At 51.0% G+C, this 26,437-nt stretch overlaps 1 protein-coding gene across 1 annotated transcript; it reads left to right on the top strand.

The window, feature by feature from the left end:
* MST1R (macrophage stimulating 1 receptor) lies at positions 1-24,660 on the top strand. Its single transcript, XM_049777701.1, is given in 37 exon segments — positions 1-126; positions 492-525; positions 528-598; positions 601-660; positions 662-934; positions 936-1,100; positions 1,102-1,149; positions 1,151-1,186; positions 1,188-1,301; positions 1,304-1,369; positions 1,371-1,439; positions 1,441-1,536; positions 1,538-1,624; positions 1,627-1,665; positions 8,745-8,941; positions 9,011-9,140; positions 9,287-9,457; positions 10,528-10,611; positions 10,613-10,702; positions 11,063-11,068; positions 11,428-11,586; positions 11,692-11,828; positions 12,491-12,652; positions 13,568-13,661; positions 13,757-13,966; positions 14,685-14,831; positions 14,915-15,077; positions 15,242-15,343; positions 15,426-15,629; positions 18,708-18,792; positions 18,932-19,097; positions 19,181-19,290; positions 20,439-20,557; positions 20,560-20,603; positions 20,920-20,925; positions 20,927-21,057; positions 24,300-24,660. Coding segments are annotated over 37 exon segments (4,362 nt in total).
* Positions 24,661-26,437: the final 1,777 nt, after the last annotated feature.

Below are 26,437 nucleotides of genomic sequence, written 5' to 3'. Positions count from 1 at the left end.
ATGAAAAACTACGCCCATAACCTCGCCCTCTGCCCCGACCCGCCTCCTGCCAGGCCGGGCATCCGCACCCCGGAGCCTCCAGCTCCTCCGGGTGCGCAGTTGCAACGGAGGCTGGAGCAGCGACAGGTGAGGCCGACAGGACAGCCCGTCCGTTCCCTGTCCGTGTGTGTGTGTGTGTGTGTGTGTGTGTGTGTGTGTGTGTGTGTGTGTGTGTGTGTGTGTGTGTGTGTGCACACGCCAGCCAGCTGCTTAGACCGAGGGCAGGGGGCCAGGGACTTGGGCATTTCGGGGTCCCCCCCCAGGCAGGGGCCCCCCCCACCCCCAGGACCTCCGCTGGACGCCCTTCCCAGCCCGGGCTGCTTGCAATGCGTGCAGGACCAGGCTGGCCAGCGGTTGCAATTCCCCACCAGCGATGTGCTGGGCTCCCTGTCGTCGCATGCTGCTGCTGTTGCTGCTGCTCTGGACGGTGCCGGTGCTGGAGGCTCTGGCAGTGCCCGCGGGTCCCCTATTCCTCCTCTGCGGATTTTGCGTGGAGTACGAGATCCCCCACATCTCGGTGGGCGCCCCAGTGCAGGCCGTGGCCACCTACGCCGGGGCGAGGACGAGGACGCGAGTGCTGTGTTCGTGGCCACGCGCAACCGCCTGCACATGCTGGGGCCTCGCTTTGCAACCCTTGCAAAGCCTGGTCACCGGCCCTTCGGGGGACCCCGACTGTGAGACTTGCTCTGCCTGCGGCCCCGAGCTTCGTGGCCCTCCCGGGGACACGGACATGCCAGTGCTGCTGATGGACGAGACGCTGCCCGCCCTGGTGAGCTGCGGCACCAGCATGCACGGCCGATGCTTCTTGCATGAGATGGAAGCTAACGGGGACCGTCCTGCAGCTGCTGCGCCGGCCTGCCTCTTCACAGCGGCCCAGAACCGGCCCGAGAGCTGCCCCCGACTGCGTGGCCAGCCCGCTGGGCACCCAGGCCGTCCTGGTGGACGTGAGCCACGCTTCGTATCTCTACGTGGCCTCCACGCTGGATGCCCAGGTGGCCGCCAGCTTCAGCCCACGCTCAGTGTCCATCCGACGCCTCAAGGCCGATGCCTCGGGGTTCCTAACCTGTCTTTGAGGGGCTGTCGGTGCTGCCTGCCTTCGTGGCTTCCTACCCCCATAGAATACATCTATAGCTTTCAGTCGGGGGGATTTCGTCTATTTCCTCACCTTGCAGCCTGTCCACTTACATTCTGCATCCGAGGCCCGGCATACCCAGGTGGCACGGCTCAGCGCTCAGCCTTTCGAGGTAGAGATGGGCGAAGTACCGAGAGCTCCACTCTCCACTGTGAATTCAGGCTCAGGCGCCGACGTCGGGGTCTTAGCTATCCTGAATGACAGGCAGAGCTACCCCGAGCTGCAGGCTGCCCATGTGGCCACCGTGGGCAGCAACCTGGCCATCGAGTCTGGGCGTCGAGGCAGGCGAGGAAGTGCTCTTTGGAGTCTTCAAGACCAGCAGACACAGCAACTCGGATGTACTTCCCAGATCTGTAGTCTGTGCCCTTCTCCATCAATATGATCAACAAATTCATCGATGACGGTGTGAAAGCTTGCTGTGATCCTCCAGTCGGCCCCGGGTATCCCCCGGGGCCCTCGACTTCTTCCAGGCACCCAGTATTTGCCCTGACACGGTGAGCAGAAAGGGAACCCTCACCCCCAGCAGTGGGCAGCACAGGCTGTTTTCCTTCAGCTCAAATCCCAGAGGGTTTGGGAGGGGAGGGCAAGGGGAGAAGCTTTTCCTTCCAGTGTCTTAGTCATAGGTAAGTTGTCTTGTTAGGGAAACAAGCAGCACCTGAAGGCCATCTGAGAAGACCCATCTCCCAGCAGTGGGGACATTCCCTGTAAACACCATCACCCACAGTTCTGCCTCTTACCTGTCATGAATATTGAGTAGCTGGCCAGAGTGATAGCACAGCGGGTAGAGCGTTTGCCTTGCATGCATACGATCGGGGCCAGATCGGGTTCGATCCCTGGCACCCACCATATGGTCTCCTGAGCCTACAATGAGTGACCCCTGAGCACTGCCCGGTGTGGCTCAAAACCCAAAGAAACAAAAGAAAAAAGTGAATTACTGAGTAGGGTAGGACCCAGTAATCCAACAATGGCCACTGATAATTTAGGTTCTTTCCCTGATTATGTGAGAACCTGGATTGCATCAGGCCTCTCTTCTACACGTCTCCCCCCCACACCCCCCGCCCGTAGCACTTGTTTTGTTCTTCGAGGCTAAGGAGTTATCAGAGAATGACCCCCCCCCAAAAAAAAAAAAAAAAAAAACCTCTTTCAGGGACTCTCCTGGTCCATGGAGGTTTGACACTTTGTCAGGGAATCTCCACAGCTTAGGTCTCATTGATCTGTTTATCTCTGATTTATCTTTGGAATATTACCAGAGAACTCAGGCCCCAGGGAAAAGTGGCTTGATTCTAGTAAATTCCAAAAATTTAGCCAGGATTACGCAAGCAGCTATAAAGCTATAAACATCTGGGGATGAGTTAAGCCCATAACGGCTAGTTGGAAGTGGTTCAGCACACAGGAACCTAAGATTTACTTCTCCAGTTGAAGTGCTGCCCCAGTTCCCCTCCTCACCCAAACAGGTCTTCTGGGCTGTACTGAGCTGGGGTTCATGTCCCAGCACACCATACCAAGTTCTCCCCAATCGTTGTATTAGGGAGTCGGGGTAAAGCTGAGAAACAGGGGGCCGGAGAGATAGCATGGAGGCAGGGCATTTGCCTTGCATGCAGAAGGAAGGTGGTTCGAATCCTGGCATCCCATATGGTTCCCCAAGCCTGCCAGGAGCAATTTCTGAGCGTAGAGCCATGAGTAGCCCCTGAGCACTGCCGGGTGTGACCCCAAAACCAAAAATAAAAAAAAAAAGAAAGGTAAGAAACAGGAGATTTATTTATTTGTTTGTTTGTTTGGGTCACACCGGGCAATGCTCAGAAGTTACTCCTGGCTCTTCGCTCAGAAATTACCCCTGGCAGGCTCAGGGAACCATATGGGATGCCGGGATTTGAATCACCATTGGTCCTGGATTGGCCACTTGCAAGGCAAAGCCCCTTACCTCTGTGCTATCTCTTTGGCAGGAGATTTTTTTAAAAATGTTTCCCTAAAGACAAAAAAAAAAAAATCTATTGAAGCCATTGAAAGTGTCTCACCCTGGATTATAAAAAAATTAAATGAAGGAAATGGGGCAAGCAAGCACTTGCTTTTTGGGGAAGCTGGCCCAGAGATACTGTTCTGAGTTTGGGGCTGCCCAGTGGCCACAGTCCAGCTGTGACATTCCCTGCCTTTTCAGTTTCTTTTCTTTTCTTTCTTTTTTTTTTTTGGTCACACCCGAGGTGCTCAGGGGTTACTCCTGGCTGTCTGCTCAGAAATAGCTCCTGGCAGGCACGGGGGACCATATGGGACACTGGGATTGGAACCAATCACCTTAGGTCCTGGGTTGGCTGCTTGCAAGGCAAACCTCACTGTGCTATCTCTCCGGGCCCTTTTTGTTTGTTTGTTTGTTTGTTTTTGTTTTTGGTCACAACCCAGCAGCGCTCAGGGGTTACTCCTGACTCGACACTCAGAAAACACTCCTGACAGGCTCGGGGGACCATATGGGATGCCGGATTTCAACCACCGTTCTTTTGCGTGCAAGAGCAAACCCCCTGCCTCCATGCTATCTCTTTGTCCCACCACTTACAAATCTAACCTCTGTACTATCCTTTTCCAGCCCAGGTGATTCTTTTTTTTTTTTTTTTTTTTGGTTTTTGGGCCACAGTCAGAGGCGCTCTGGCATTTAGAAAAATTGCTCCTAGCAGGCTCAGGTCTCAGGCTCAGGGGACCATATGGGATGTCAGGGATTGAACCCGGGTCCATTCTGGGTTGGGTTGTGTGCAAGGCAAAATGCCCGAGAATCTTTTTTGTTTGGTTTTGAAGTTAATCCTAGCTTTGTGCTCAGTTAACCTTCCTAGCAGTACTGTGGGAGCATATGCATTTTATAGGACCAAACAGGTTGGCCACATGCTAAGCAAGTGCCTTAACCCCTATACGGTCTCTTATTTTGTTTGGGGGTTACACCTGGTGGTGCTCAGTGGTTACTTTTTTCTTTTTGCTTGGGGGTGAATCTTGGAATTGCTCAAGGGCCCGTGTGGTATCAGGGATCAAACTCAGGTCTCACACAAAGCATACAAACCTGCCTATTAAACTATCTCTCTGGTCCTATAAACTTTATTTCTTTTTTTTTTTTTTTTTTTTTGGTTTTTGGGTCACACCCAGCAGTGCTCAGGGGTTACTCCTGGCTCTATGTTCAGAAATCGCTCCTGGCAAGTTCAGGGGACCATATGGGATAACGGGATTTGAACCAATGACCTTCTGCATGAAAGGCAAACACTTTACCTCCATGCTATCTCTCTAACTATTATATCTATAAACTATTTTCTTAACAATTATATAAATAATAGGAATTAGGAAACATTTATTATATTAGTTATCTGTTACTGTATAAAATTATCGTGGAGCCAGAACAATAGCACAGCAGGTAGGATGCTTGCCTTGCATGCAGCCAACCTGAGTTTGATCCCTGGCATCGTATAGAGTCCCTTGAGCCCGCCAAAAGTGATTCCTGAGCACAGAGACAGGAGTAATTTCTGAGAACTTTCAGGTGTGGCCCTAAAACAAAAAATAAAAATAATAACTAATTATCTCAACAGTTAGTATCTTTTTATTTTATTTTATTTTATTTTGTTTTTTTGGTCACACCCAGCAGTGTTCAGGGGTTCCTCCTGGCTCTATGGTCAGAAATTGCTCCTGGCAGGCTCGGGGGACCATATGGGATGCTGGGATTTGAACCACCGTCCTTCTGCATGCAAGGCAAACACCTTATCTCTATGCTATCTCTCCGGCCCCAACAGTTAGTATCTTTTTTTTTTTTTTTTTTTTTTTTGGTTTTTCGGCCACACGGGTTTGATGCTCAGGGGTTACTCCTGGCTAAGCGCTCAAAAATTGCCCCTGGCTTGGGGGGGACCATATGGGACACTGGGGGGATCGAACCACGGTCCTGATCCTTGGCTAGCGCTTGCAAGGCAGACATCTTACCTCTAGCGCCACCTCGCCGGCCCCTACAGTTAGTATCTTTTTTTTTTTTTTTTTTGGTTTTTGGGCCACACCTGGCGGTGCTCAGGGGTTACTCCTGGCTGTCTGCTCAGAAATAGCTCCTGGCAGGCACGGGGGACCATATGGGACACCGGGGTTTGAACCAACCACCTTTGGTCCTGGATCGGCTGCTTGCAAGGCAAACGCCGCTGTGCTATCTCTCCGGGCTCCAACAGTTAGTATCTTAAAATAATAGTAAATAGGGACCAGAGAGGTAGCATAGTGTTAGGGCATTTGTCTTGCACACAGCCGATCCAGGACAAACCTGGGTTCGATCCCAGGCATCCCATATGGTCCAGAGCCATTGCCAGGAGCAATTTCTTTTTTGTTTTTGTTTTTTTTTTTGGTTTTTGGGCCACACCCGGTAAGGCTCAGGGGTTACTCCTGGCTATGCGCTCAGAAGTTGTGCCAGGAGCAATTTCTGAGCATAGAGCTAGGAGTGACCCCTGAGTGCTGCTGGGTGTGAACCCTTCAAGAAACCACACAACAACAACAACAAAAAAAAGATAGCTAATAGAGTTATTACAAATCAAGGGTCGTAGAGATAGCATGGAGGCAGGGCATTTGCCTTGCATGCAGAAGGACAGTGGTTCGAATCCTGGTATCCCATATGGTTCCCCGAGCCTGCCAGGAGCGATTTCTGAGTATAGAGCCAGGAGTAACCAGAGCACTGCCGGGTGTGACCCAAAAACCTTCTTCTTCTTTTTTTTTTTTTTGGTTTTTGGGCCACACCGGTGGTGCTCAGGGGTTACTCCTGGCTGTCTGCTCAGAAATAGCTTCTGGCAGGCACAGGGGACCATATGAGACACCAGGATTTGAACCAACCACCTTTGGTCCTGCATCGGCTGCTTGCAAGGCAAACACCACTGCTGTGCTATCTCTCCAGTCCCAAATCTACATTCTTTTTTTTTTTTTTTTTTTTTTTTTTTTGGTTTTTGGGCCCACACCCGGCTGTGCTCAGGGGTTACTCCTGGCTGTCTGCTCAGAATAGCTCCTGGAAGGCACGGGGGACCATATGGGACACCGGGATTTGAACCAACCAACTTTGGTCCCTGGATCTGCTGCTTGCAAGGCAAACACCTTGCCTCCATGCTATCTCTTCGGCCCCTGCCTTTCCAGTTTCTGTTGATGCCTCAGCGATGGAAGAATTTTCACCAGTGAGGTGGAAGGGAAACATGCTTGCCTCCCTCTACCGCTCCTGCTTGTTGATCTGAGCAGTTCAACCTCTTCCTGACCTGATAGTGGGTCAACGGATCAGATGTGACTTAGCAGAGCTGGACTGAGAACTGATTGCAAAACCCTGCCCACAGGTTGGCCAGGCCTCTGTGAAGTGTGGAAAGCAGTCTGGATGGTGTTTGTTCACAGGCCACCTGAACATGGATGTGGTGCCATCTACCATGTCTTCCTGGGGACTGGCCTCAGAGAGCCCAAGGGGCTCCATGCTATCAATGGTCCTCCACAGGCTTACATGAATGAGGTTTAGGTCTGAAGGAACTTACTCATATTTTTAAACTTTATTTACTTATTGATTGATTGGTTTTTAGGCCACACCCAGCAGCGCTCAGAGATTACTTCTGGCTCTGCCCTCAGAAACCAGCCCTGGTGGGCCGGAGAGATGGCAAAGTGATAATGCATTTGCCTTGCAAACAGCCGACCCAGGACCAAAGGTCATTCGAATCCCTGCATCCCATATGGTCCCCGTGCCTGCCAGGAGCGATTTCTGAACAGAGAGCCAGGAGCACTGCCAGGTTTGGCCCCCAAAAAAACCAAAAAACAAAACAAAAATCACCCCTGGCAGGCTTGGGGCCATATGTGATGCCAGAAATTAAACCAGGTCCCTTCCAAGTTGGCAGCATGCAAGGCAAACGCCTTACTGCTGTGCTATCTCTCCGGCCCCAGGACTTACTTTTTTACTTTATTTTTGGTTTATGGGCCACATCCGGCAGCGTGCAGAGGTTACTCTTGGCTCTGCACTCAGAAATTACTCCTGGCACGTTCAGGGGACCTTATGGGATGCCAGTGATCTAATCCAGGTCTGCTGCATGCAATGCAAATGCCCTACTTGCTATGCTATCGTTCTAGCCCCCATGGGTCACTTCTTGTGACACATTGAACTCTTCCATATTTTTAGGGACCAGGCACTCCAAGATAAATTGGGAATCCAAGGGTAAACAGTTGGGGTGCGGGCCCGAGCTAGGGTAGGGCCTTTTCCCTGCCCCACAGCAGCCCCACCTAACTCTGAGTCACTCTGAGCACACCTGGCTGGCTTCCGGCTAGAGAGGGACAGAGTCCTCCGTTCCCACCCATACTAGTTACAGACTAGACTGGCATTTCTGGGCCCAGCTCTACACATACTCTTCCCCTTGAACTCCTGATCAGCACTGAGGGAACTGGAAGAAGCAAGCCTGCGGTGAGGCAGGGCCTAGGAAGCTTTATTCAGCCTTGAAGAATGCCCTTCAGGTTAGCACAGAGGCAACTCAAGCAACCAGGGCTCCCCAGCCAACCTGCGCCTTACACTCAGAACTATTCATTTCCTGTTTAGTAGTTTCCCAGAAGCTTCTTCTGCTTCCTCACATTTTCCTTTTTTTTTTTTTTTTTGGTTGGGTTTTGGGTCTCACCCAGCGGCGTTCAGGGGTTACTTCTGGCTGTGCGCTCAGAAAATCGCTCCTGGCAGGTACAGGGGACCGTATAGGATGCCGGGATTTGAACCACTATCCATCATGGATCAGCTGCATGCATGGCAAATGCCCTACTGCTGTGCTATCTCCCCGGCCCCACATTTTCCTCTTAAGTGTAGGGGATGGGTTAGTGTCTCTGGGCCCATGGACCTAATCTGGAACTCAGATCTTTAGGTTATGGATTATCCCTTTTGAACACTGTATTACCAACTTTTTTTTCCTCACCCAATAATGTTCAGGGTTTACTGCACTCAGGAATTATTCTTGGCACTCAGGAATTACTCCTGGCCAAGTTGGGGCACCATATGGGATGCCGAAGATTGAACCCAGGTGGGTTGAATGTAAGAAAGTGCCCTAAGGACTTGAGCAGGGATTTTGTTAGTGAAAAATAATAGTTTTCTTAGGTAAAAAAAATTTTTTTTTAATGAAAGAAATTTATCTGGATATTAAGGGAAAAGGGAATCCATTTTCAAGAGAGATTGCTGAAGTGCAAGGCACAACCAGCAGAGGGCAGGCGAGGACTCTAGTTAAGACTAAACATCCACCGGCCTCCTCTTAGTGGTTCTAAGTAAGAACTTAGATCTCTCCAAATCCATTTCCTTCTGTGAAATAGGCATGTTCAAATCACCTAATCCCTTCTAGGAGATAGTATGAATGATATGCGTGAGCCTGTAAATCTAATTTATTTTCAGAATGACAGCAGGATCGAGTGAAAATAAGGGTGTGCTTTTCTCACCTGGGCCTTTTTCCTGGTCTTGCTACCTCTCAGAGGTTGCTAGGGTTTGGTAGCTGACAGGCCTGGGGTCTTCTCCAGCCATGACAGCAATCTGGGCAGCTATGATCATTCAGAGTTCCCAAGAGGTCAGTGAGCCTATAACTCCTTCCTTGTTCTTTCCCAGCCTGACTCCAAGACTCCCAGCAACATCAACTGCTACCATTACCCTCTGGAGGTCAACAACTTCTTCTCACGTGTGGACCTATTCAATGGGCTCTTGGGACCTGTGCAGGTGACAGCACTTTATGTGACTCTCCACGGCAATGCCTCAGTGGCCCACATGGGCACAGCTGATGGCCGCATCCTACAGGTATGTCTTCCGTCCTCAGAGCCCTTCATCCCTTGGTCCCTCTCCCCATCTTTGTTTTGCTCACAGCTGACCTGTCCCAGGTGGAGTTTGCCAGGCTATCTCAACTACTTGCTGCTTATATCCAACTTCTCGCTGGGCAATAATAGGCAGCCCATGCAACGCCATGTCAGTCGCCTTGGAGACCACCTGCTCTTTACCTCTGGGGACCAGGTGAGACAGGGAGGGGTTTGGGACTAAGGTTCCCCTTCAGTCCAGAAACGCACTGACATGGGTTTTATCATGCTGGTCTACAATGGGATGGGGTCTTGGGGGACCAAGATTGATCTATTCCTAAACTTTCACTCCATCATTCCAAGGTCTTCCAGGTGCCTATCCAGGGTCCTGGCTGCCGCCACTTTCTCACCTGTTGGCGATGCCTGTGGGCACATCATTTTATGGGCTGCGGCTGGTGTGGGAACATGTGTGGCCGGCAGGAGGAATGTCCTGACTCCTGGCAGCAGGACCATTGTCCACCTGAGCTTGCTGAGGTATGGCTAGGCTGGAACCAGGGAGAGAATGAAAGATCTAGGTAGGCCTGGGATGGGGTCAGCAGGTCTTAATCATCATCTTCGTCTGGCTTAGGATGTCCTTAGTATAGCAAAGGAGAAATTCTTTTTCTTTCTTTCTTTTTTTTTTGGTTTTTGGGTCATACCAGGCGGCGCTCAAGGTTTACTCCTGGCTATATGCTCAGAAATTGCTCCTGGGATGCTGGGATTTGAACCATTGTCCTTCTGCATGAAAGGCAAACACCTTACCTCCATGCTATCTTTCTCTGTCCTGGAATTCTTTTTCTTTTTTTTTTCTTTTTTTTTTTTTTTGGTTTTTCAGGCCACACCCGTTTGATGCTCAGGGGTTACTCCTGGCTAAGCACTCAGAAATTGCCCCTGGCTTGGGGGGACCATATGGGATGCCGGGAGATCAAACCTCAGTCCTTTCCTTGGCTAGCGCTTGCAAGGCAGACACCTTACCTCTAGCGCCACCTCACCGGCCCCGGAATTCTTTTTTTTTTTTTTTTTTTTTTTTGGTTTTTGGGCCACACCCGGTGGACACTCAGGAGTTACTTCTGGCTATTCGCTCAGAAGTCCCTCCTGGCTTGGGGGACCATCTGGGATGCCGGGGGATCGAACCACAGTCCGTCCAAGGCTAGCGCAGGCAAGGCAGGCACCTTACCTTTAGCGCCACCGCTCGGCCCCGGAATTCTTTTTCTTTAGGGGTGTACAACTGCAGTGCTCGGAGCTACTCCCACCACTGTGCTTGGGGATTATTCCTGGAGATTCTCAGGGGACCCGGTGGTGCCAGAGATCAAACCTGGGACTGAAGCAATACAATGCATGCTTGGCATGTGCTCAGCCTGTTGAGCCATCTCTCCAGACCAAGGAGGTCATTCTTGGCAGAGAATATGGCTCGGAGGCAGAAAAGTATTTGAACAGGAGCAATGAGATTGGAATGACTGACGTGTCGGGAGGTCAGGAGTGTGGCTGCTAACTCTGGGGAAAGTAGACAAGGCTAAATAATGGGCCCATCAGAGGTCTCAGGTCTTTGCAACCTTTGCCTTTAGTTCTATCCTCGAATTGGACCCTTGAGAGGCAGCACGAGGCTGACCTTGTGCGGCTCCAACTTCTATTCACATCATCTTGCTAATTTGCTGCCCTCAAGACACCCATCGAGTCACCGTGGGCCAGAGTCCCTGCCGACTATTGCGACTATTGCCCAGGGGACAATCCAGACTTCAGGTACTTCTTGCTCCCTGCCCTCCTTGTCCCTGATGGGAGCAGAGACCCTGTCCTGCACTTGTCAGTGTGAACGAACAATGGCCTGAGCAGCAGTACCCTGATGGGGAGACATCTGCATTTTGGAGACAATTTTGTTTCTTTTCTTTTTCTTATTTTCTCTGTTTTTTTTTTTTTTTGGAGGGGGGGTCATACACCTGGTGATGTTCAGGGGTTCCTCCTGGCTCTGTGCTCAGAAATTGCTCCTGGCAGGCACGGGGGACCATATGGGATGCCGGGATTCGAACCACCATCCTTCTGCATGCCAGGCAAACGCCCTACCTTCTGCTATCTCTCTGGTCCCCTATTCTGTTTATTTTCAAGCCAATGGTAATTTCAGGGGCCACATCCAGTGGTGCTCAGGTGCAGCTGGCTCTCCATTCAGAAATCGCTCCTGGCAGGCTGGGGGACCATGTGGGATGCCAGGAATTGAACCGAGCCCCTCCCGAGTAGGCAGCATGCAAGGCAAATGCCCTACCACAGTGCTATCTCTCCGGCCCTGTATCAGTGGTAATTTGGAGCTGACAAAATTAAGCCCTGTCCTATCCCATGTGCCTCTGAGGAAAGGACAGGTGGAAAGATTCGTCCGTTCTCGGGCTCAGAGGAGACCCATGCAAGTGATAAGGCAGGCACCTAGGTCTGGGAAGCCCCTTGCTGACTTTGGGTTCCTCTGTTCCCATAGTCCAGAGCCCCAGGATGACTTTGGAGAGGCGCTTGAGTGTGAATTGGAGCCCGTGGATGGGCAGGAAATCGGGGCTGCCAGCATCAGCCTCACCATCACCAACATGCCCCCCAACGAATACTTTCGGATAGAAGGCACGGCCATGCTGCCAGGTTTCTCTTTCCTCGTGAGTCCGCAGGATTTTGTCTTTCACTAACCAGGCAGGCCAGAGAGGGAAAGGTTGGAGTGGCAGTCCTCCACTCCCGGCTCAATCCCCTTTGTTCCTAACTAGGAGCCAGTGCTGACGGCAATCCACCCGCTCTTTGGCCCGCGAGCAGGGGGCACCAGCCTCACTCTGGAAGGTCAGGGCCTGTCTGTGGGCACCAGCCAGGCTGTGCTGATCAATGGAACTGAGTGCCTGCTTGAAAAGTAAGTAGCGGGGGCCGGCGAGGTGGCGCTAGAGGTAAGGTGTCTGCCTTGCAAGTGCTAGCCAAGGATCAGGACCGCGGTTCGATCCCTCGGTGTCCCATATGGTCCCCCCAAGCCAGGGGCAATTTCTGAGCGCTTAGCCAGGAGTAACCCCTGAGCATCAAATGGGTGTGGCCTGAAAAAAAAAAAAAAAGAAAAGTAAGTAGTGGCAACTGCTCAGAGGAACCCTGCTAGGTGGGCTGGGGACCTCATTAGGACAGTCACGTGACAAGCGGAAGTGTATGGATGACAGGAAAGCCCATTCTAGGGCCCCCTCCCTCCCCGGCTCCAGGTTAGGTCTGTGGGGAGACTGTTCCTGCTTTGCCTTTTTACCCATTTATTTATTTTTGGTCTTTGAGCCAGTGGCTCAGAAATCGCTCCTTGGCAGGCTTGGGACCATATGGGATACTCTGTATTGAACCTGGGGCCGTCCCGGGTTAGCTACATGCAAGGCAAATACCCTACCACTGTGCTATCACTCTGACCCCTGCTCTGCCTTTTTAGAGGTTTTACTGGGGATCCCCTAGACAGGTCAGGGATGAGCCGCACAGGAACTGGGAGGAACTGGTGGAGCCCTGGCCATTCTCTGAAGGGATCCCCAGGGTCTGATCCCTGTTCTTTAGGGTCAGCGATGGGCAGCTCTTATGCACCACACCCTCCTGGGCTGCCACGGCCAGCGTTCCCATTCACCTGCAGGTGGGGGGCGCCACGTTGCCTGGCTCCTGGACCTTCCAATACCGGGAAGACCCCATCGTGCTGGGCATTAGCCCCAACTGTGGCTACAAGTGAGTGACATCTCCTTGCCTACCCTATGCGCTTTGTGGGGGACAGAGAGATGGCTCTGGAGAGCACCCTGAGGCCATCCCCTTTGTGTGTTGGGTTGAGGTTTGGTTATCCCACAGTTCCCAGAAGGGAAAAGGATATCCCATACTCCCTATCCAGGGAGGAAGCTAGTTTGGTAGCAATTCCCTGCAATAAATAATCCACACAGATATGAAGGTTATAGCAAGCAACAAAACTCACACTGTGAGCTGTTCACTCACAAGCCAGTCGCTCCACCACGCGGAACTACAAGTCTAGATGATAGCTTACCACTAAACTCTCCTGCCTCCCATTTATTGAAATCCAAATTCAAGGGGCCGGGTAGGTGGCGCTGGAGGTAAGGTGTCTGCCTTGCAAGCGCTAGCCAAGGAAGGACCACGGTTCGATCCCCCGGCGTCCCATATGGTCCCCCCAAGCCAGGGGCGATTTCTGAGCACATAGCTAGGAGTAACCCCTGAGCATCAAACGGGTGTGGCCCAAAAACCAAAAAAAAAAAAAAAAAAAGAAATCCAAATTCAAGCCCTCCCCAGGGGGAGGGGAAAAAAAGATGGAAGGCAATGAGAAAACAAGACCAACAGAAAACAAGATACAAATGAGAAATATGTGATACAAATGGGGGCCCGGAGAGATAGCACAGCAGTGTTTGCCTTGCAAGCAGCCGATCCAGGACCAAAAGTGGTTGGTTCGAATCCCGGTGTCCCATATGGTCCCCCGTGCCTGCCAGGAGCTATTTCTGAGCAGACAGCCAGGAGTAACCCCTGAGCATTGCCGGGTGTGGCCCAAAAACCAAAACAAAACAAACAAAAAAAAACCAAAAAAAAAATGGGTACTATTTCAAAGGCCTCAATTTACCTCATAACCCCCCTCCACCCCTACAGGGGCTCATACGTGACCATTCAGGGCCAGCACCTGACCTCAACTTCACACCTTGTGCTGTCCTTCCGTCATGGGTTCCGGGTCGTGGAGAGAAGGGTAAGAGGATGCTGAGCAGGAGAGGGGCTAGCCTGTCCACAAAGTCCTAGCCAGGCTAGATACGAAGCTGACACTCTCTCTCATGGTCCTGGCAGTGTGGGCAGCAGTTCCCCGACCAGCAACGATGTCGCTTGCCTGAATACGTGGTCCAGAGCTCACAATGGGGGGTGATAGGGAACCTGAGTGTCCTCGTGGACCGAGTTACTGCTTTCACACAGCCTGGCTTCTTCTTCTTGCCGCCACCCCACCTACCCAGCATTGACCTGGCCCCTCTGAAGCCCGAGGAGCGTGCCATTAAGTTTGAGGTAAGGAGGTTGGAGAGATAACACAGCGGTAGGGCATTTGCCTTGCATGCAGCTGACCCGGGAGGGATCCGGTTTGATTTCTGGCATCCCATGAAGTTCCCCCCATCCCCGAGCCTTCCAGGAGTGATTTCTGAGCACAGAGTCAGAAGTAACCTCTGAGCACTGCTGGGTGTGGCCCAACCTCCCTCCCCCCCAAGAAAAAAAGTAATAGGAGGGGCAGGAGAGATAGGACAGCAGGTAGGATGCTTGCCTTGCATACTGTCCACCCAGATCAATGTCTGATATCCCATATGGTTATATGGTTTCCTGAGTACCAGTAGGAGTGATTCCTGAGCACAGAGCAAGGAGTCACCCCCAAGCATTGTGCTGAAAGTTGAAAAAAGAAGAAAAGAAAAGAAAAAGACTGGGGCTGTAGAGATAGCACAGCGGTAGGGAATTTGCCTTGCTTGAGGCTGAGCGGGTAGACCCGGTTCAATTCCTGGCATCCCATATGGTCTCCCAGCCTGCCAGGGGCAATTTCTGAGTGCAGAGCCAGGAGCGACCCCTGAGTACTCTTGGTTATGGCCCAAAAACCAATCAATCCATCAATAAATAAAGTTTTTTTTTTTTTTTTTAAAGTTTGAGGTAGGTCTGGGGGTGGGTGGGAAGGGTGGTGGCTAGGTTCAAACCTGCATGGCGGAGGCAAAGTCCTGGCCAACCCTTATGACCATCTCTGCAGTATATTGGACTGAGTGCTGTGGCTGATTGTGTGGATATAAATGTGACCGTGGGTGGCAAGAGATGCCAACATGAATTTCGTGGCGATGTGGTCATCTGCCCCTTGTCTCGCTCCCTGCAACCTGGCCTCGATGGGGTCCCACTCCAGGTAAGCAAGTGAGCTGGCCCTCTAAATGAGATGTGTGGGGGTCAAGGCTCAGAGGCTGGGCCTGAGCTGCCATCTGTTCCCAGGTCTGTGTGGATGGTCAGTGTCATACCCTGGGCAAAGTTGTACGGGCGAACCCAGAGGCGGTCTCACAAAGAACATTCATCTTCGTCTTGCTGACTTTGCTCTTGCTTTTGGTCATACTGGTCATCGTGCTGGTGGTCATGTACCAGCGGAGGAAGAAGCCAGGTAAGCTTTTCTCTCTCATTCTGATTCAACCCCTACCCCAGAAATGGCCTTTCCCCATTTCTGTGGCCTCCCTGCCTAGATTGGTGGGTTTGCTCACGCTTCCTAGATGAGTCTTCCTTGTCACTGTCTGGATAAACTGGCCACTAGAGGTCATTTTTCCACAGTCCTGGCTTCCAGTCGGAGTGACCAGCTATTCCTGGACCCATCCTCTGGAGCCTTGTCTTTGCCGATGCTCAAGTTAGACTCTGACTCTAAGACTGACCTTGGTAAGAGAGTGAAGGTATTTGAAGATGGGGCTGTGCAGACCATTTGCTCCACAAGCCTCTCACTTTCTATTTTCCACCACAGCTGCTGACAGTCTACTTTCCATTCCAACACTATATTCTACAATCCAAGAGTTTCCAGATTCTGAAGATGGAGACTGTGTCCCGTTGGTGCAGACCAAATCCATCCAGCTAAGCAAGCTAGACTCGAAGCTTCTGGCTGAAGTCAAGGACATGCTGATTCCTCCAGAGCGGATGGTCACCTACAGTGACCGCATCATTGGCAAAGGTGTGGAGCTAGGCCTGGACAGGGATGAAGACAGGATGTGGCTCAGGGGACACTTGGAATGCCTCTTAACCCTTTTGAGACTCCATTTGTTCAGATGTTAGCCAGGTATTCTGTCTTCATTGGTTTGGTTCAGATTCAAAGGTTACGGATGGGCCAGAGAGATAGCACAACAGTAGGGCATTTGCCTTGCACACGGCCAACCAGGGATGGACCTGGGTTTGATTCCCAGCATCCCATATGATTCCCCAAGCCTATCAGGATCGATTTCTGAGCGCAGATCCAGGAGTAACCAGGTATGACTGTCCCCACCAAAAAAAAAAGGTATGGGGCAGAGGTTAGGTTATGAAGCAGGGGCTGGAGAGATAGTACAGTAGGCTTTACATTTGCTTTGCCTATAACTGACCTGGGTTTGATCCCTAGCATCCCATATAGTCCTATGATACCTGGCTTCCCATACAGTGCCCAGAGACCCATCAGGGCTGATCTCTTCTTTTTGTTTTGTTTTGTGTGGGATATTTTTTGGGGGGGTCACACTCGGCAGCGCTCAGGGGTTACTCCTGGCTCTATACTCAGAAACCGCTCCTGGCAGGCTCAGGGAGCATATGGGAAGCTGGGATTCAAACCACTATCCTACATGCAAGGCAAATGCCCCACCTCCATGCTATCTCTTTGGCCCCTTGTTTTGTGTTTTTTTTTTTTTTTTTTTTTTTTTTTTGTTTTTTTGTTTTTTTTTTTTGGTTTTTGGGCCACACCCGTTTGACGCTCAGGGGTTACTCCTGGCTATGTGCTCAGAAATCGCCCCTGGCTTGGGGGGACCATATGGGACGCCGGGGGATCGAACCGCGGTCCTTCCTTGGCTAGCGCTTGCAAGGCAGACACCTTACCTCCAGCGCCACCTACCCGGCCCCTTGTTTTGTGTTTTGTTTTATTTTTGTTGTTGTTGATTTTGGACCACACTTAGTGATATTAGGGATTACTTCTAATTTTGTATTTCAGGGATTATTTCTAGCAGGCTCCTAGATGCCCTAGGAGACCCTAGGATGCCAGGAATTGAACCTGGGTCAACCACATACAAGGCAAATGCTGCCCTCTCTGGCTCAGAAGTGATCCCTGAGCATAGAACCAGGAGTAAACCATGAGCACAGCTGAATATAGCCCGCAAACCAAAATACAAAAAAGGGTCATGGGGGAGAGTCAGTGTTGCCATAATATGTTTACTGATAGTGCCTTTTTTTTTTTTTTAATGTAGATAGAGCGGGACTCTCAGCAATGCTTAGAGAGCCCTATGGACTCTCATGGTGGTACTCAGCCAATGGGGCAAAGAGTTTAATGATCTTACCCAGTGAAGCTGAGGGGTCTCAAGGACTGCACTCAGCAGTGCTTAGCGGCCATGTGGTATAGAGACCCTGGAGCCCTGCATATGCATTTCAGCCCATTGAGCTACCTCTCTGGCCCCTTCATTTTATTTTGTGTTTGTGGTAGGGGATTGAGCCCTGGTCTTATACATGACAGGCATGCACTCTACTGCTGAGCCTCCTCCTCTACCCTAATGTTAGTTTCTTTCCTTTTGTTTTATTAGGCTACTCCCCAAGATACATAGGGGACCATGTAGTGCAAGGGTCTCAAACCAAGGGTTTCTTTATGCAAATGTGCTCTAGCTCAATGAACCATGTCCTAACCCCCTTTTTCCAGTTTTTAATGTTCCATTGGCCAGTAAATTTTTTTTTTTTTTTTTTTGGTTTTTGAGCCACACCCGGCAGTGCTCAGGGGTTACTCCTGGCTGTCTGCTCAGAAATAGCTCCTGGCAGGCACGGGGGACCATATGGGACACCGGGATTCGAACCAACCACCTTAGGTCCTGGATCGGCTGCTTGCAAGGCAAACACCGCTGTGCTATCTCTCCGGGCCCAGTAAATTTTTTTTAATGAATAAAGTTAGGTGTTTTTTTTTTTTTTTTTAATCACCTGGTGTTGCTCAGGGGTTACTTCTGACTCTGCACTCAGGAATTACTCCTGGCAGTGTTCAGGGGACCATATGAGATGCCAGGGACTGAACCATGGTCAGTCATGTGCACGGTAAGTGCCTTACCCACTGTACTAACTCTCCTACCCTGATAGGGTGTTTTTTGCTGTGTGTAGGTTAGGTAGGAACCATATATAGTGCTAGGGGTTAAATCCAAATCAGCTGTGTGCAAGCCTAGCACCCTACCTGCTGTACTGTCACTATGGCCTCCTGAGAGGGTGTTTGTTTCTTGTTTGTTTTTGGCCATGTATTGTAGTGCTCAGGGATTTCTCCCAGCAGGCTTGGGGTACTATATGGGATACTGGGGATTGAACCTGGGTCAGTGCATGCAAAGAAATGCCCTACCTGCTGTGCTATCCTCCGGCCCCCTGATCTTTTTTTTTTTTTTTGTGGTTTTTGGGTCACACCCGGCAGTGCTCAGGGGTTATTCCTGGCTCCAGGCTCAGAAATTGCTCCTGGCAGGCACAGGGGACCATATGGGACGCCGGGATTCGAACCGATGACCTCCTGCATGAAAGGCAAACGCCTTACCTCCATGCTATCTCTCCGCCCCCCCCCCCCAATCATTTTTTTTATTGAACAAGATTTACTTAAAAAGGTGAGAGGTTGGGCCCGGAAAGATAGCACAGCAGCGTTTGCCTTGCAAGCAGCCAATCCAGGACCAAAGGTGGTTGGTTTGAATCCCAGTGTCCCATATGGTCCCCTGTGCCTGCCAGGAGCTATTTCTGAGCAGACAGCCAGGAGTAACCCCTGAGCAAGCCGGGTGTGGCCCAAAAACAAAACAAAAAAAAAAGGTGAGAGGCCTAAGAGGTATTTTCAGAGAGGATGCAGGAACTTCTCCAGAGTGGAGAAGAAAAGAGAGAGAGAGAGAAAGAGAGAGAGAGAAAGGGGAGAGGGAAGAGAGATGAGAGAGAGAAAGAGAGAAGTGTTTAAGGGAGAACATAGGCTTAAAGAAACAAGCTGGACCAGTTGATAACTTGAGGTTCAGTTGTTAAGGAGAGTGTGTGGTGTGAATCCTGGGCTCTGGGGCCCCTTTCTCCGTCTCCCTCTCACTAGGCCACTTTGGGGTTGTCTACCACGGAGAATACACAGACGAAGATCAGAATCAAGTTCACTGCGCCGTCAAGTCTCTGAGCCGTAAGTCAGGCAGAGGCCGGGAGAATTCTCAGCTCTGTGTGTGTCCACCACTCCGGTGACCCCTGAGCAAGCCTGCTCCTGCTCTTCCCTTCTCCCCATCGGACCCTGACTCAGCCCTCTGTGCAGGCATCACCGACATCCAGGGAGGTGGAGGCCTTCATGCGAGAGGGGGTGCTCATGCGAGGGCTGCACCACCCCAACGTGCTGGCTCTCATTGGCATCGTGCTGCCCGAGGAAGGGCTGCCCCTGGTAGTTCTGCCTTACATGCGCCACGGAGACCTGCTCCACTTCATCCGCTCGCCCCAGAGAGTTAGTGTCCCGCTGGTCCTGGGACTGGGGGCGAGGGAGGGAGCTGCTCTCTCCTGGCTGACCCGACACCCTGTGCCCCCCAGAACCCCACCGTCAAGGACCTCATCAGCTTCAGCCTGCAAGTGGCCCATGGCATGAAGTACCTGGCAGAGCGGAAGTTTGTACATAGAGACTTGGCAGCCCGAAACTGTATGTGAGTTGGGGTGCAGTGAGGAGGGCAGAGTCCTTAAGGTGTTGTTCTTCTACCTTAAAGGACCTCTGAGAGGACCTTGTGTTGTGAAGCCCTGGGCCTGTCCTCCCTCTTTGGGCCTCACTTGGCCTACATGGCCCACCATGACACTGAAGTTCTCTCTCTCTCTCTCTCTCTCTCTCTCTCTCTCTCTCTCTCTCTCTCTCTCTCTCTCTCTCTCTCTCTCTCTCTCTTTTATTTTTTTTTTTGTGGGTCACACCCAGCAGTTCTCAGGGGCCACTCCTGGCTCTATGTTCAGATATCGCCCCTGGCAGGCTTGGGGAATCATATGGGATGCCAGGATTTGAACCACTGACCTTCTGCATGCAAGGCCAACACCTTACCTCCATGCTATCTCTCTGGCCCCCAGAAGTTCTTTTTTTTTCCTGTTTTAGTTCTTATATATTTTTTTTTTTTTTTGGTTTTTGGGCCACACCCGGTAACGCTCAGGGGTTACTCCTGGCTATGCGCTCAGAAGTCGCTCCTGGCTTGGGGGACCATATGGGACACCGGGGGATCGAACCGAGGTCCGTCTCCTAGGCTAGCGCAGGTAAGGCAGGCACCTTACCTCCAGCGCCACCGCCCGGCCCCTTAGTTCTTATATTTTTAAAAACATTTATTTAGGGCCCGGAGAGATAGCACAGCGGTCTTTGCCTTGCAAGCAGCCGATCCAGGACCAAAGGAGGTTGGTTCGAATCCCGGTGTCCCATATGGTCCCCCGTGCCTGCCAGGAGTTATTTCTGAGCAGACAGTCAGGAGTAACCCCTGAGCACCACCAGGTGTGGCCCCAAAACCAAAAACCAAAAAAAATATATATATATTTATTTATTTATTTATTTTGGTTTTTGGGCCACACCCGGTGGTGCTCAGGGGTTACTCCTGGCTCTGTGCTCAGAAATCATTCCTGGCAGGCTTGGGGGACCAGATGGGATGCTGGGGATCAAACTCGGGCCTATCACAGATCGGCCATATGCAAGGCAAACACTGCATGCAAGGCAAACGCCCTACCACCAAGCTATTGCTCCAGCCCAACTCTGAAGTTCTTGAGACCTGGAACCGGTGGTGGGCTCGGGGCATGCAGAGGCGCAGTCTGAGAGTAATCCTCCTCCCAGGTTGGACGATTCTTTCACGGTCAAGGTGGCTGACTTTGGTCTGGCCCGCTACGTCTTGGACAAGGAGTACTATAGTATCCAGCAACAGCGCCATGCTCGCCTCCCCATAAAATGGATGGCACTGAGAGTCTGCAGACCTACAAGTTTACCACCAAGTCTGATGTGGTATGTACCCCCAGAGCCGAATGCTTCAGGGTCCTGGGAGAACCCTGGGCCTTCCCATCATCTCTGAACTGTGATCTGAGCCCAGGGAATCCCCATGGTGGGCCACCCCAAGCCCATTGGCCCATCATTTAGGCAGAAACCCTGCCCCAGCCCCAACTCTGGATAAGCTCAGATATTAGAGGAGACAGGTGAACTGAGGATTGGGCTCTGCACATCCCACCTTCAGCTGGTCTCTTGGAAATAAAAAATAAGGAAAACCCACCTGCCATAGACTTGGAGGTAAGAGCTAACGCCATTTCCTTCCTTCTTCCCACAGTGGTCCCTTTGGTGTGCTGCTATGGGAGTTGCTTACGCGGGGTGCCCCACCGTACCCCCACATCGATCCCTTTGACCTTACTCACTTCCTGGTGCAGGGCCGGCGCCTACCCCAGCCTGAGTATTGTCCCAATTCTCTGTGAGTATGTGCAGATGGGAATGGGGAGGCGGTGACGGATTGGGGGGGGCCTCTGCTCTCTAAGTGCTCCTCAGAGTAGCCTGGCAAGGGACCCTCTCTGCCTGTTTCCTGGTCTGTGGATCGCTCTGCTCCCATTCAAGGCTGGATGCTGGGAGGATATCACAGTTGCCATGGAAACAGCATTCCCAACTCTTGAGTCTGGGTTGAGGCCAGTGATTTGATTTCCTAGCACTCCTCTCCCCCACCCCCGCCAAGGGGGGCTGTTTTCTATCTTTCCACTCAACCCCACGGAAGGGTTCTATTAGCTCCCACACTAACCCCCTCCGCAGCTCGAGATCCGATTATTTTTCCCGCTGGCTGCGGATTTCAGACTCCACTTTTCCGGAGGCCTGGCAGAGCTGCGCTACTGTCAGTGCCCCATGGGGTGGCTTCAGTGCTCAGGTTCAGCCTCCTCTGCAGCGAGCTGGCTGGCCTCAGCTGCGCCAGGTCCTCTGTGGTCAGGACAGGAAGAACCAGGTCCCAGGTAAAGGTGGTGGAGGAGTCCTCCTGCTCCCCGCTCCCGCTGTGCTCCCTAAGCGATGAGTAACCCTTCCTCCCGCTCCCCTCCACCGCCTTGGGTTTGATCTTTATTAGTCACTTCACCAAAGCATCTGGTCTGAAGTAGGAACATTTGCTCACAGCCAAGCTGCCTCTTGGTCAGGCTCGCTGAGATAGACGACGGAGCTGGAGACGATGTGGAGGGGGTTAGTGGTGCATTGGGGGGCCCTCCGAAAGGAGGACCAGGCAGAAGGAGAGGTTGGGAGGGAAGACAGACTCCTCTAAGGCCACAGCCTACCCCACTAGGGCTTCAGGATGGTTCTGAAATGAAGATCAAGGGGCCAGATCTTGGGTCTCAGATGTGAATCGGTCCTGGTCGTAGCTGTCCCTGAGGAGGGAGGGGTCATCATTTTGGCATTGGGTTGGGGGTGGCAATTCTCCCAAGCAGTTCTTGGCCTGTAGTGCCAAGGATCAAATTTGGGGCTCCCACGTGCCAGGTACGTGCTTCGGCCCTTTGCTCTATGTGTTTAGGTCCAGAAAGGGCAGTTCTTTTCTGTCCAGGGCAATTTCTAAAGCCATCCTCAGTAACGAGTCCTTGAGAGAATAAAAAGGGAATCTGAGTGATACCATAGTAGCCACGACACCTGGGCCAGACCTGGCTCCTCTCTGGGCCTCAGTTTCCTCCTCTGTAATGTTGGGATAATAGCATGCCTCTCTCAGGGAGTCTAGTAGGAGATTACTGTGTGGATCTCTAAGGAGAATTACTTAAAGCAGGGATGATAATCCCCAAATAAAGAGGAATGAATTGCTACCAGGTAAATCCAGAGGAACTGATTGGGAACCTTGGAGCTTCCAACATGTGTCCTTGTCTCAGGCCCTTATCTCTCCTTCCCTCCCTCCCTCCCTCCCTCCCTCCCTCCCTCCCTCCCTCCCTCCCTTTATCCCTCCCTCCCTCCTTCCTTCCTTCCTTTTTCTTTTTGGTTTTTGGTTCATAAACAGCAGCTCTCAAGGCTACTTCTGGCTCTGCACTCAGATAATTCCTTCCTTCCTTCCTTCCTTCCTTCCTTCCTTCCTTCCTTCCTTCCTTCCTTCCTTCCTTCCTTCCTTCCTTCCTTCCTTCCTTCCTTCCACCTCATACATACTTTTTGCTATTGAGCTACACATCCTGCCTATATTTTTGTTGTTGTTGTTTGTTTTTTGGGTCACACCCGACAACGCTCAGGGGCTACTCCTGGCTCTACACTCAGGAATCGCCCCAGCAGACTCGGAAGACCATATGGGATGCTGGGATTCGAACCATTGTCTTTCTTTTTTTTTTTTTTTTGGTTTTTTTTGGTTTTTGGGCCCACAACCCGGCGGTGCTCAGGGGTTACTCCTGGCTGTTTGCTCAGAAACAGCTCCTGGCAGGCACGGGGGACCATATGGGACACCAGGATTCGAACCAACCACCTTTGGTCCTGGATCGGCTGCTTGCAAGGCAAACGCCGCTGTGCTATCTCTCCGGGCCCTCGAACCATTGTCTTTCTGCATGCAAAGCAAACGCCCTACTGCTGTGCTATCTCTCCGACCTCTTCTGCCTATCTTAGTATCATTTTTGTTTGTTTGTTTTTGGGCTACACCTGGTTGTGCTCAGAACTTACTTCTGGACCATATGGGGTAATTAGGGATAGAACTTGGGTCAGTTGCCTGTAAGGCAAATGCCCTATCTATCACTTTGGTCCCTATCTGAGTATCTTTTTTGTTTTTGGGTCACACCCGGCAGTGCTCAGGGGTTACTCCTGGCTCTATGCTCAGAAATCACTCCTGGCAGGCTCGGGGGACCATATGGGATTCTGGTATTTGAACCACCGTCGTTCTGCATCTAAAGCAAACACCTTACGGCTGTGCTATCTCTCCAGTCCCTCTATCTGACTATCTTAACTGGCCATTTTCTGGGCCTGGATTTCTTTCTAGGCTGGCCTATGATAATCCTATAGGCCTGGGAGCTGGGTGCTAAGCTAAAGTACTTCCTGGGTATCTTCATGACTTCTGCACCACCAGGTCTGCCTTCAGAGGATACAAAGATACGAAGAATTATGAAACTTACCTAAGACCACACAACCCTGATCACAGGGCACAAAAGTCACAGCACCCCTTTGTTTTTTTTGGGGGGAAGAGCCACACCCTATGGCACTCAGGGCTTACTCTTGGTTCTACTCTTAAAGATTGTTCCTTGTGAGGCTTAGGAGTGGATTATATGCAAGATTCTATATGAATTATGTTTGCATTGAACCCAGGTTGGCTGCATGTAAGGCAAGTGCCCTGCCAATTAGACTATCTTACCATCCAACTTTTTTTGGGTGGGGTGTTGGGTTACTCCCAGCTCTGTGCTCAGAAATCACTCCTTGCAGGATCAGGATCATATGGGATGACAGGAATCAAACTGGGGTTCATCCAGGGTTGGTTGTGTGCAAGGCAAATGCCCTACGGCTATGCTATCACTCTGGCTTCCATCTTAGCTCTTAATACCCGAGACCTTTTAACTAATGCCAGGTGGGCCGACAGGATTGGAACAGCATCTCAATGAAGAGAAGAGCCACCCCAGATGGGCCATGCAGGCTCCCAGCACTATCTGTTCCCCCTGGGGCCGGCTAAGCAGTTCATGGCAGTGGGCAGCTGTTCCTCCCTGGGTGGGGAAGTTGCCCTGAGGTTGCCCTCTCCCACAGGTACGCAGTCATGCAGCGATGCTGGATGGTGGACCCTGCAGCACGACCCACGTTTGGAGTGCTGGCGAAGGAAATTGAGAGAGTGGTGAGTGTGCTGCGTGGGGACCACTACGTGCAGCTGCCCGCCACCTATGTGAATCTCAGCCTCGGTGCCTCTGCTGAGGAAGAAGTGCCCCCAGAACAATCACCATCCCCACCGGTGCACAGAATCGTTGAACAACCCCGTCCCCTCTCAGAACCGCCTCAGAGCCCCTCAGGGGCGGAAACACCTCAACCCTGTCTGGGCCCCTCAGGGCCAGAACTGGACTCCAAACTACTCCTGGGTGATTCAAGGGAGAGGATTGAGGGGAAATCGAGCTGACCTGTGCTGGCCTCTGTCCCTCTGCCTGTGGGGGCGATAAGAGAACAGAGGACATTCCTCTCCCACCTCCTCTTGCTCTGCAGAAGAATCTGGTGAGGGCTAGCCACTATAAATGAGTAAATTTATGGTGCATATGCTATATGCCCGGCCTATGGGGTCCAGGGACTCAAAGACACAGATATTTGCCCTTGGACTAGTAAATGAGCAAATGACTATCCAGGTACAAATTGTGATAAATGCTGATGGCAGGCTGTTCTGAGGAGATGGAGGACAGCTTTAAACTGAGAGGTGAGAAGTGGTTCTCCAAAAAAATAATTCATTTATTTTTGGAAAACACCCTGTAGATCCAATGATGACTCTTGGAACAGTTTTTTTATAGGGGGTCACTTTTATGGTTGCTCAGGGGAACAAACAGAGTTGGAGATTAAACCTGAGACTCATTCATGAGAAGCATGTGCTACTCTATGAATGTCAGAAGAGAAGCAAGCCAAGCTGCTAACTAACATTCATGGTCTTCTGATTGAAAATTCTGGAGCATTCTCAGGAGGGGAACAGGGCTAGTCCCTGCCCTGATGAAGCTCCTACAATTGCACCAACACCTCATAGCTGCTACCATTCCAATGGCCCAACTTCACTGCGTCACAATCGCAGAGGTGCCAAAGGGATGAAAATTCCAAGTATACTGAGTTTGGGGCTGAAAATTCTGGGGTCTTCTTAGAGTGGAAGAAAGCAGCCTACTTTCCTCCACCCCACTGCATGTCAACTTACAGTCCCAATTCTACAGGTCCTGGAGTTCCTGTAGCAGGATGCCTCCAAATTTACAATCCTGACACTCCGGGTAGGAGTATATCAAATTTGATGGAAAAGTAGCATAGAAGTTACCTAAGCTTAATAAATAAAAACAGTAACACAGAATGACAACAACTGTCTTAGTAAATCCTCAGAGACACTCTCACTAATAACCCCATTGTGAAATATAACAATATTCACACACACACACAAATAAAAAAACAAAATTCAAAACAATATTCACAAATTTTCTTTTTTGTTTTGTTTTGTTTTTGGGCCACACCCAGTGACGCTCAGGGGTTACTCCTGGCTATGTGCTCAGAGGTCGCTCCTGGCTTGGGGGACCATATGGGACGCCGGGGAATCAAACCGCAGGTCGTCCTATGCTAGCGCTGGCAAGGCAGACACCTTACCTCTAGCGCCACTGCGCTGGCCCCACAAATTTTCTTTTAATGAAGTTTTTTTTTTTCTTTCTCTGGGTATGACCCGGAGACACTCAGGGTTTACTCCTGGCAGGCTCAGGGGACCATTTGGGATGCCGGGGATCAAACCTAGGTCAGCCAGATGCAAGGCAAACATCCTACCCACTGTTCTATCACTCCGGCCCCAATTGAAGTATTTTTTTATAATTCCATTAGCCATTTCATTGTAAAAAGCAATACAAAATAAGTTATTTTTGTCTGCTAAGGAAGCAGGCTTGCAGGGATTGAGGGGGGAACAGGTGGAGGAATTGGTATTGAATATTGAATGTCTGAAACAACTGTATTATGAAAACTATGTAAGACACTGTGTTTAAATAAAATATAAAAATAAATAAGCAAAAATAAATGTTCTCCAGCTCTTTTAGCTATCTTCTAAGTCCTAAGATTATATATATATATTTTTGTTTTTTGGCCACACTAGGGGAGTTCAGGTGTTACTCCTGGCTGTCTCTGCTCAGAAATTACTCCTGGATGGCTCAGGAGACCATAGGGATGCTCAGGATCAA

The sequence above is a fragment of the Suncus etruscus genome, chromosome 7 (assembly GCF_024139225.1).
Source record: "Suncus etruscus isolate mSunEtr1 chromosome 7, mSunEtr1.pri.cur, whole genome shotgun sequence".
NCBI lineage: Eukaryota > Metazoa > Chordata > Mammalia > Eulipotyphla > Soricidae > Suncus > Suncus etruscus.
The sequence above is the reverse complement of the archived record's forward strand: the minus strand, read 5'-3'. Positions and strand labels throughout refer to the sequence as shown.